The sequence below is a fragment of the Rousettus aegyptiacus genome, unplaced genomic scaffold (genome assembly GCF_014176215.1).
Source record: "Rousettus aegyptiacus isolate mRouAeg1 unplaced genomic scaffold, mRouAeg1.p scaffold_m13_p_15, whole genome shotgun sequence".
Taxonomy (NCBI): Eukaryota; Metazoa; Chordata; class Mammalia; order Chiroptera; family Pteropodidae; genus Rousettus; species Rousettus aegyptiacus.
This window is the reverse complement of record NW_023416290.1, coordinates 40679629-40691676: the sequence shown is the minus strand read 5'-3', so window position 1 is coordinate 40691676 and position 12048 is coordinate 40679629. Positions and strand designations below refer to the sequence as shown.

The following is a 12048-nucleotide window of genomic DNA, read 5'->3' as shown; positions in this document are numbered from 1 at the left end:
TTCGACAGAGGCATGGATATACAGACATGTTTTTCACTTGAGAAATGTAAGCAATACTCACTTTGTCTAATAGAAATTGTTCGAGCATATTTTTGGTCATTGTAAAATAAAGTAGAGATGTGAAATACTATTATAGATCTTTGATCCTTTCATCTTTTGTGCTCTATGGTTTTTTTTTTTTTTATTATTTATTGACCTTAACTAAATGTATGAAATTAGTAGAATGAAATGCTGCTATGAGTCTAAAAAAATTAATGGGAAAAATATTTAAGAAATTAGTTTTTTTTTTTTCTTACATCAGCTTATAGTCTTAGTAATTCTAAGGTATGGATATTTAGTAAAGTTAAATTAAAACAGATCAAAACAAAAATATTTTACTTCGAATATGTGCAAAAATTAAAAATCAAGTACAAACCTGTCCTAGGTTAAGAAACGTTACAGCATATCTTGGATCTGTGCTGTCTCTGAAGCCTTCTTGACCACTGTGGTAAAATTCCACATTACTTATTCTTGCATTTCCTAGGGGAGGGAGAGAATTAATTTTTTTTTTGAAACAGAAAAAATTTTTTTGAAGAGCTAAAAAAAGTTATAATTTTCCAAATTAGAAATTTGTTTTTTAACTTTTTCATGAAAATCTTAATTTACCTTTGCTCCTTTAATCCAAGTGGAGCAGTATTTCTGAACTTTTTTCCATTGCCCCCTAGAGCCTTTTTAGACATTTTTTCCTAATAGCTTCCTCTATATTTTAATAATACAAATATATAAAAATCTCTTAATGTATGGTGGTCCTTTAAAGGGCCACAAACCATTTAATAACTAAAGGTTTTTTTAATCTCCCAAGAACCAGTTTTCATTCCCTTGGTGGTGACATTATCCCCACTGAGAATGCATGACACGGGATATAATTTACCTGACATTTCCATTTAGATTCTCTAAAGAGCTTTTAAGGGTATTAACTTTACATAATCTCTTACTAAAATATGCATTGCCAACTATCTGCCCATTAGTTTGTCTTAAGTACCATTGAGCTGACGAAAGCCAATTTCATAGATTAGCAATAACGGCAATAACAATCCACAAGAGATTACTTTGTGCCAAGTGCTGTACTAAGTACTATCGTCTCTATAAGAAAAGTGAGGCACAGAGATTCATGGCTGGTAAAAAACAGTAGAGAATGCTGATTGTTTCCAAAAATGGTTATCTAATAACATGCACTAGAGAAGAATTATTTTGTACTGGAGGGGAAAAACCTGTCTCAAAATTCTTGAGCCAGAAACTAGATGTATGGTGGAGAATACAAGATTACTGTGACAGAGACAGAAAAGAAATGGTTCATACAGATTGCCTAGGCCTACAGAAGCCATAGATGTTTATATCACAAAACAATTTATAGGAGCAAAGAAAGGTTGTCATGGGAATAGGGCCCTTCGTGAGACTTTAAATGAGACAGACATGGATTATTAGCAAAAATCAAAGCAATATCACCCCTTTCATCATCTCTATTTCTTTATCCTTCAAGGGAGGACAATAGTTATGCCATAGTACTATGAGTATTAAATGACATAACATGTGTTAGATGCTAAGGACAGTGCCTGGAATCTTGTATCATGACAATCATTACCATCATCATATCATCATCAGTTAAGCCCCTGTTAGTGAATTGTGACAAATAGGTAGAAGTTATGGTGGCATAGCTCCTTGCTCGAAATAAAGATTTTCTAAAATTAGAGCTGTTGCAAAATAGAATAGGCAATATTGTGAACAAATGACGATTTGCTGAAACAGTTTAAGTCTAGAATAGACTAGGGGATTGGAGATTGAAATACCAGTTTCCAATAAAAAGAACCAGAGTTGCTTGGAGGAACAACTTATACCCAGTCTCAGAAAAAAAAATTATAGCATGTGCTTGCCATCTCATAAAGTGAACAAGCTAAAACAAAACAAAACAAACAAAACAAAACAAAACAAAACAAAACACTAATCAAAAGGAGGACTTGGGTACCAAGAAGAAAAAGTTCTGAAGGTCAACGAGGGGGCATTTTCATCATCAAAAAGACAAACAATCGCATGGATTTAAACATATAAAATATGTTTAACTATGTATCTCAAAATGATACTAACAACAAAACAAAACAAATAAAAACTCCTTGTCATTTTTGGAGGATGCTTGGGAACTAACTCATTATTTTGAAAATTAGTTAACAAGGGGAAAAAATGAAGCATTTTTCCTACATTTCCTATATAAACTTTACTTTAGGGTGGTCGAATAATTTCTTGGAGAAGCTTCTCTTTATAGAAGTATTCTAGATCATAAATGAGGAAAGAATAGTAGAATTAACATATCATTTTAAATCTCAGAAATTTAATCTAGGCAATGATCATTAATGGCTGTAAACATCAGAAAAGGAGAAACGGTCATACATTATGGGCTTACTAATTGAAAAACACACCATCAATTATGTAACATTCTTCCCTAAAAATTGAATCTGAATTGGAGTTGGATCAATTTTCTAGTTTTAAAATACATACACATAGAAAATACAAGGGAGACAGGAACAACTTAAAATTTGGGGTGCAATCACTGAATTCCAGACTGTTAGAAACACTATAGGATAGATGATCCAGCTCCTTTTATCAATAACTTACAAGAATGAATAAAAGAGATTTACGATTCATAACCAATTGCAACATGGGTCTTATTTAGACCCTGATTTCAACAGAGAGTGCAAAAGGAAGGAGGGAAGGGTAGGGAAGGGAAGAAAAAATTAAATGAACTGGGAGAATTTGAACAATCATTAGATGATAAGGAATTATTAACATTTTTAAGTCTGATACTTAGAGATATTTTTTAAAAAGTCTTTTAGAGTCACAAACTGAAATATGTTCAGATTAAATAATATGTGGCTGCTTCATTCACAATAGACAAGATATAGAAACAACCTAAGTGTCCATCAGTAGATGAATAGGACAAAAAAGATGTGGTACATATAAACAATGGAATATTATTCAGCCTCGAAGAAGGAGGGATTCCTGCCATTTGAGACAACATGAATGGACCTTGATGGCATTATTGTGAGATAAGTCAGACAGAGAAAGACAAACATGGTATGATCTCACTAATATGTGGAATCTAAAAAAGCTGAACTTGTACAGAAAGTAGAATGGTGGTTACCAGAAGCTGAGGAGTTGGAGGAGTTGGGGAGATATTGTTTAAGGGTATCAACCTGCAACTAGAAGATAAATAAGTCCTGGAGATCTATGGTAATTAGAGGCAATAATACTTGTTCTCATCACAAAAAGGAAATAATATTTATGTGATATGATAGAGGTATTAATGCTATCATGATAATCATGTTTTATAAATATATCATATGAACACATTGTACACCTTAAACTTATTCAATGTCGCATATTAATTACATCTCAATAAAAATTATATATGGCTGCTTCAATATAATCCAGGGACTTAAAGAGAGTAGCGGGTGGGCATATAGATTAAAACAAGATTTGCCAAAGATGATAATTGTCATAGCTGGTAATGGGTACACCGGGATTCATTACACCATTTTCTCCGTTTCTAGTATATGTTTGAAATTTTCCTTCAAACAAAATAACAGATCTGTTGTGCTTGTTATAACATGATTACTGTTTGTTTCAGATGCTGGGCTAGTTGTTATCAGAGGCCATCATTAATTTGATAATTCTTACTGTCTATAAGGATAAAATAAGTAGACTATGTTAGGGATTCGCTTTAAGAGGTAGCACCTGGATTACATAATCCCCCTCAAGGCTTTATTTTTCCACATGTTAAAAACAAGACATCTGGACCAAAATGGAGTCACTTATACTAAGACATGAATCACAAAATCCAAACTTAACTTCATTACATTTTTGGCTCTCTCAAAACTTAGAATCTTAAACCAATCAGGAATGGCCTGATCAGCATCAGGGATAATCTGCCTGATAAACTCCTGCTCTCCCCTACAGGGAAAGTAACCTTGCACTAACCAACTCGCTTTTTTTTTTTTTTTTTTTTTTTTTTTTTGGCTTGGTATAACTTCTTGTTCCTTTTTCCTTCTGCCTATAAAATCTTTCATTTTGTACGACTGTTCAGAGCTCCTTTTTATTTTGCTAGATTGGATGCTGCCTGATTTATGAATTGTTGGATGAAGCCAGTAAAATCTTTAAAATTTACTCAGTTGAATTTTGTTTTTTCAACACACGTGATCCTACAAAGAAGTGAGAATTATTTAAGAACCGACTAAACATAGAAGAGATCACATTCTCTTTTGTTTTGAAAAATAAAATGAATTCATACCGACCTTTAAATGTCATCATATTTTCAGTGAATGAGCTGACCAGGACACGTGCACCGAAAGATTCTTTGAACCAACCTGGGTACTCTTCCCCAAGTATTTTGATGTTCCTAGTCAGGATCCCAACATCAGCTGCTAATGTGTAGCTCTGACCTGTTTCGGGAACGTAGTATCTTTCAGCTGCAACAGAAGGACAGCTAGATTGTCACCCATGCTGAGACATACCTGTCTTTGTTCATTTCTTTGCAGTTCACAGACTACACAGCTTTCTAATAAGCTAAAAGTCAACATAAACACATGGAATTTATTAGTTTTATGCTTTAACATACAAAAATGGTGACTGAAATTATGATACACTTTTATTTACAAAATAAAATATACTGAAAAGTATTTCTTCTATTGACACCAAAAATATGATAATAATCAGCAATTATGAAGTTATTGCTTCAAAGGTTGGCAATCACCTCAAATAATACATGAAAAAACTGTTTTAAGGCAAGTTGAGAAGCTTCTTGTAATTTTAATAGATGAGGAAATGAGGTAGAAAAATAACAGAATTGCCCAAAGCCATGTGGAGTATCAGGGATTCATACAGATATTACCTCTCCTGACCTCTAAACCTTGGTTTGTTCCACTTTTCCTGTGGAGTATTTTGTATCAACCACAATTCTTTATAAATATGTAGTAGCACAGCAAGCACAGCCTGTAAATTTATATCTTAATGATTTATAAAATATAACTTAAAGTACATTCTACATTTCTAGATAGCTTATTCAAAATTTTAAGATAAGCAGGTACATTTCAAACAGAGGCAAATGTTTGGTAGTTTAAAAGAAAGGCTATTTTTTTATGTCAAACTTCAAACACTTTTTGTTTCATGATTAAAGTGTTCTTCAATAAAATATTTTCCTTTTGACTTATAGAAAAAAAGCATGTGATATAGAATGATAGACATGTGTGTGTGGTTCTGTTAAAATACTGCTTTAAAAAGTTCTTTTAAGTTTCTTTTTCATGCAGTTCAAATATCCGCCAGTCTCTCACACCGCCTTAAAAGCTGGAGTTCTCATGAGCACCGGAAGCATCTGAGTGGTTTCTCTAACATTCCACTCCTGTCTGCTTCCTCTTCCCGGGGATGAAGGCAGCACGTTGAATGGGAAAAGGCTGGGGTGCTGGAAGGGCCCTGATCCTACAGGCTGAAAGATGGTCTTCAGATGATTCTGCTTAATTCCCTCTCTCCTAGAGAATTACAGCTTTACCATCTGGCCGTAGCTTGTCTAAATGCAGTTACAGCTGAGAAATGTGTCAATGAAACAAATCAGGACAAAGATGCTCTAGGATGAAGGGCTGTCAAATTTTAGTGTGTATAAGAATCATCTGGAAGCCTACTTAAAACAAAGTACCGCCTTATCCCACAGAATGTAATACAGTAGGTCTCTGCTCAATATTTGACACAGAATGAATGAATGCTTACAGCAGGGAATCTACATAGCCCACATATAAATAGTAGCACTCCTTGGGTACCAGTGTCCATCTGGAAGAAAAGCTACTCTAAAATATTTGTGGGATGTTTCATCAAATTATTGTATTTACAGAGAAGAGCACTAAAATGCGAATACTTCAAGACATTTTAATTATGTATCTGCTTGGTTAAAAACAGCCACTTACCCAGGTGAGTGTAGGAAAGGGTATCGTTGAGAATGAGAATTTTGTGATCATGAAGGACTTTAACGATACTTCTGGTTTCTGTCTGGTGGAAATCATAGCTCGTGGTTGTTACCACAATCTCTTCTCCCTCCTTAGAAAAATTTAAGTGCCAAATACAAGAACAGTTAAAAAAATAGGTTTATATTTCTTAACAACTATTAGGTTAATTTAATTTTATCTGATGAGAATCATGTTATCAGAGGGAATAAACAATATATTTAGATCTCTAAAATAAATATGCTTTTGTCTGATATTAAGAATGCTAAATTTTGAATTATCTCTGCATTTCCTTAAATTTAATTCAGTCATTTAATAAAATCACAGGCTATATACATTTAAAATTAAATATCAAAGGCAATATATTCATATTTTTATTAAAAACTGGTCAGGACAAAATTCTTAAGACTTAAATTTCCAAGAATTTTTTAAAACACAATTAACCGTCACTTGATGGTCCTAAAAGGTAGGGGAAAAGTAGGAAACTTAAAGAGCAAAAACAAGTTTTAGAATCAGTATATTGGATATAATAAACTTCATCTTTTCATCCAGTTCTGCTCAAATGTACCTGTAGGGAAGGAAGAATAGTTTTTCTTTACTTTTCTAAGTTCTGTAACAAAAGACAGATTAACAAGAGAAAAAAATATAAATTTATTTAATGTAAGTTTTATGTGACATGGAAGCCTTCATAAAGAGATGAAGATCGGAAGAAATTGTTAAACCTGAGCATTTTTATGGTAGGTTTGATGAAAAGTGGAGAGTAGTGAGGAAATGTGATAGAGTATGAGCTAAGGGCAATCAACTGGAATAACCAGCAAGGCTTGCTCATTCCGATTCCTCCCTGGTCCCTTTGTCTTCAGAGATAAGGATGGTCCTTTTTGCTGGGGAAGGGAGGACACCTCATATGAGGGTTTTATGACCTGCTTCAGGGGAAAATAGAAGAAAGTCCTTTCTGCAGAGGCTCTTTCTCAAGTTCCGTCATCTTAAAATATTCAGGGTTTTGAAGTAACAGGTCCAGAATTCATATTTTGGGGTAGCATGTCCCAAACTCCACCATACTGTTGAGAAAGGCCTTCTCTGACCACACTATTCAATGCTATCAGCTACCCTCAAGCATGGGAGCCTATCACACTACCTGTTTTATTTCCTTCATCATACGCATTATAATCCAAAATTAACATATTTTTCATTTAGTTCATTTGTGTCTGCCTCTCCCACCCCAGTGCAAATTCTACTATAGTTTGACCAGTTTCTTCACGACTAAATCCTCGAGGCTTAGAATATCTGATACTTGGTTAAATATTAACGAAACATTAGTTGGATAAATAATATGCAGAAAACATTAATTGGATAACAGGAATACTGAAATCATTTAATTCCTCTTTAAAGTAATTACACCTCAACTCTTTCAAATAAAAATATGTTGTAAGTAGGTTATAATGCCTCCCAATAAATCCTTTTATTTACTGATTTTAAGCTACATTAAAAGAACCAACGTGTATATTTGATGATTTGTTTTGATTTACTCAGACTAGCCTTTCTACGTTCTGTGACGTGAAAGCTCACTCTCAGCAGAAAGGAACTGTCTGAGATCTGAGAGCTTGGAAGAGGAACTCAGTGATTTCCCCAACCCTCTAGCATAAAATGAGTAACTGTAAAATGTGTGAGTCCCTGGACTATGCACGCCTATCAGTAAAGACAGAAATTGCCACAACTCACATTCTATCAGAATCTCTCATTTAACAGTCATTATTTGAATATCACTGGGTATCGGGTTTTTTTTTCCCAAACGCCTGACATGTAAAATCACGAATTAGAAGAGATAACGAAGATAATAAAATATATTTAAAATAAATTGATTTACTGTTTTGTAAAAATTTATAATAAACAAAATTCTTTCCTCTCAAACGTTTATATTTCCTTTTCATAACTAATATATACATGATTTTCTTTATATATTATGGAGCACCTTTGCAACCACAATTTTTAAATGCCTGTTTATCAGGTCAGTGTTTTGAGGACAAGCTGATGGTAAAATATACATTTCTCATCTGGTTGATCATATAAGAAATAAACGTCTATCAGAATAAAGAAGAAACCTTTTTAAGTTGACCCATTGTATGGATTCATTTTCCACCACCTACTATTTCCTCTACCTGCCAATCCACAGCATCCATCAGAGACAGCACTTTGGAACCTGCCTCTGCAGTTTCTGAGAGTTTAGTTTTATATATCGAACGTGGAATTCCATGAAGATCCAGCTCACCAAACACCCCTGCAGAAGAAAAACACAGGTCTACTTATTCACCACATAGTACTGAGTATAAAATAGAACCGTTCATTGATATGTTTTAATAAGCTATTAAACATCTGAGAATGAATGAAATGAATTGGGGTTATCATCTCAGGGCTTTGACCTTTTGACCCACTTCTAGGAATCTGGTCCTTAGAAATTAAAGCCAGTACTCAAGATACTTGAATGAAGATGCTTACTATAACAATATCTGAAAATATTAGAAAACCAGAATTAATCTAAATGTATGTCAATAGAACGATGGGGTAAATAATAATATACTAATACTGTGATGTAATATGATATAAAAAGGAAGAGTGTTATCTATAAGTATTGATCTGGAAAGATATCCATTGTATGTTAAATGAGAAAAGAAAATTGTATAGTACTATACATAGTTTTACTATGTTTTTGTAAAAGGCACAATACTACCATCACAAATCAATATGTGTATTATGAATATAGGCATAGACATAAAAATTGCTAATGCTAGTTTCCTCAAAGGGGAGTAGAACTGGAAAGATGTATATTTTTTTCTTAATATTTTTCTTGATATTGTTCTGTTTTGCTTGAAATGTTATTTTAGAAGTAAAAAAATAAACACATAAAAGCAAATGTATATATTTTTTTAAGACAATTTTTCTCAGGAGAGCTGAATAATTTAATCTGCAGCCATTTTTATCCCCTATTTACTGATTGTTAATGTTTTAGAAATTACACAGTAGAGAAACTACAGCACATAATTGTACGTGTCTTTTAAATAAATTTGCAGTAGCATTAATAAATGCAGTTATTTATTGTGACAAAATTCAACCCTCTCAGGTCCTTTGCTTTCAGACTCAAATAAGTACGGCCATATAAATGCAACAGGGAAATCAAAACTGAGGATCGGTTGACTCTGTTATCAGTTATTTACAGATTATTAATACTATAAATGTAGTAATATATAAGAAAATTACCTTTAGGGGAAAAGCACTAAAATATGCAAAATATTATTGCTTACATAAATGAAAGATTATAAAGAAAACCAGACTCAAGAAATAATATACATATGGAGAGGTTCGTTAATGTTAATTTTGCAGTGGAGTACATTTTGGTTTAAAATATACACATCTCTTTTAATGTGACATGATTTAATTTTTAAAAATCTATTCTACTTTTACAACCTTTTACTATAAATAAGTGTCTATAAATGTTTCTGATATCTTAACATTATGAACCGATAACAAGTACTTTAGTGCTGTATGTTTTAAAGTAGATTCTTAAAATGATATGAATGACATCTTTGTTATCTGGAAACACATACCTAAGACCTTTGATCCTTGATTTGGTCCTTCGGGAAAAGCCCACTCTGGAGTAGAATGATTTCCTCTAAGAACAATCTGTAATTCTCCTTTAAAAGGGTTATCTTCCCAGCCACCAATTAATCTGCCTCCCTGCAGTGAAGCAGAAAATTGTTAATGCTTAAAAACTGAGCAGGAAAAATTCCCTCATAAAAAAGGAATTAGGAAGACTGGAAGCCTCCCCTAGTAAAAAATGAATGAATTCTGTTATACAAAGAACAGTATTATAACTAGAAATGACCTTAATTTAATCCATACACTTCAGGATAGGCAATTTAAATGATTTTTCCAAGGTCAAATTCAATCTCTACTTACTGTCAGAACTGGACCTAAAACTGAGACTCCTAAGACTTAAACTAGTGCTGTTTAAACAGATTACACTGTATTTTAAAATAATATGGCATATATAAAATAAACTTCTACTTACATCCGAGTTATGCCATTTATGAGCCATCATTATTAATAACAACTATTATTAAATGCTTGCTGATTCTATGTCAGGCATAATGTGTAAGGTTTTACACACATCATTTAACCTTTACACTAAACTGATGAATGGGTATAATTTTCACTTTATAAGTGAGAAAACTAATGCTAAAAGTGGGTAAATAACTTATCCAAGGTTATCCAATTATCAAACTATTCAATCATAGCTTTAATTTACCTCAAAACTCATGCATCTAACCAAAATATCACACATCTTTAAAGCATTAAGAGCTTAGTTTTATCAAAGAAAACCTACTGCATACTTTTATTTTTTTATGATGATTAATAGCTTTTTGGTTAGGATATTCTTTTTATGAAAAATAATAAAAGACTGACAGACAAACTGCTTAAACTGTTATATGATCAGGACCATCTGAGTCTTCTGAGAGAATGAAGTGACTGTTCCAAACTACTGAAATATTTTTATTAGTCGGCTTCCGTTTTCATAATTCCATCTATGTCCGTTCATTAATAAATACTATTTTTTTTTTTTTAGAAAAGCTTAAAATCTTTAATTTTTTTCCAGAACTCCTGGGGGTTCTCTGTTGGTTAAATCAAGCTGTGAGTTTAGTGGCACCTAATAACACAAATATTCTGTGTGGAATTGAAAATGGGCAAACCCTACAAAAATAGCATGATAATTACTCCTTAAGGAACGTTTAGTCCACAATATAAAAGAGGGCAGAAATGTATTAGACTTACATGAGGCTCGTATTTCATGGGCTAGAGCCAGCTGTGGTTTTTATTCACATCAATTGAATATGCTTTCCTATAGTTTTTTCCAATAAATTTCAACATTTTAGAATTTGGTTAATAAGGGCATAAATTTTAAGACCCTTACTCTTACCTGCAGTGAGATGTAGGTAGCATTCAAAACAACTTTTCTGTAAGAAGACTCTGTAGCTTCCACATTATGTTTATCTTCCAGTTCGAGAACCCCCCAAATAATGAGCCTTTCCATTGGTGGAATATCTGTGTCTGCTACAATCCATGTTCCTACAAAAAAATACTTTCATATAAGAAATATAACACTGACGACCTTATCAGTGAGTCCTCTTTTGAAATTTGTGACCCTTTTTTCCACATAATGACTGACTCTTGTCTCCCATAAAATCTATAATTCTTAATATTCAGGTTTAAGTGCATGTAAAACCCAGAGGCTAAGTTTCGTATCCAGGACAAAATAATAGAATTTATCTCCACATTTGTTCTTTCCTAAAGTGTGCTGCGTCAAGGTGGAATGATAACTATTGTGGCATCTATCTTAATATTTCATAAACACAAGCATTTTATTTCTTTATGTATTTACCTTGAGGAATAACCACATTTGCTCCAGGGTGAGGTATGGTATAATTATTTTCCCGAGATGACTGCCAAAAAGAATCATTTGACCATAAGCTGAAAAGAGAAGAGAAATAGTTTCATTAAGTATTATTCGATATATTTAATGACCATCTCCTAGGGCATAGCACTAAACTAGATGTTTTGGGAATGATAGAATGTAAATTAAATAGTTTGTAAGCTATTTAACCTTTACACTTGTAAGTAGACGAGCTAACATGTGCAATTAGTAACATACTCGACACATGCAACAGCATATTGTTTTTTTCTCCATTGAAGAACACTTCCTTTCTATCCACAGTCTGAATTGCTCTTCCCCTCACTAAATCCTGATTGTGATAACCTAATTTTGCTGTTCTGAATGTGTCATCAAGATGTTTTGTGATCTCAGGCAATTCAGCTGAAGCCATTGGGCTTCACTTCTATTAGAATGGAATTGGTCTAATAACTCAGATCTAACATTCTGCAAGTCTGAGATTACCACTAACATACACACATAATTCTTGTGAGCTTTTTCCATTTTCTCATAAGGCTCAAGGGAATTAATGAGTATGGAAGTGCTTTGTGA

General features: G+C 33.0%; 1 protein-coding gene across 3 annotated transcripts in view; it reads right to left on the bottom strand.

The window, feature by feature from the left end:
• Nucleotides 1-12048, bottom strand: part of PKHD1L1 (PKHD1 like 1) — a 138887-nt gene that overhangs the window by 31358 nt on the left and 95481 nt on the right. For all 3 annotated transcript variants that reach the window (XM_036232973.1, XM_016158976.2, XM_036232974.1), the window contains 7 exons: nt 11449-11537; nt 10987-11135; nt 9617-9746; nt 8174-8292; nt 5982-6111; nt 4323-4496; nt 416-519 (listed from right to left, as the gene is read on the bottom strand). In XM_036232973.1, the coding sequence (XP_036088866.1) occupies nt 416-519; nt 4323-4496; nt 5982-6111; nt 8174-8292; nt 9617-9746; nt 10987-11135; nt 11449-11537 (895 nt within the window). The remainder of the gene's footprint in view (nt 1-415; nt 520-4322; nt 4497-5981; nt 6112-8173; nt 8293-9616; nt 9747-10986; nt 11136-11448; nt 11538-12048) is intronic.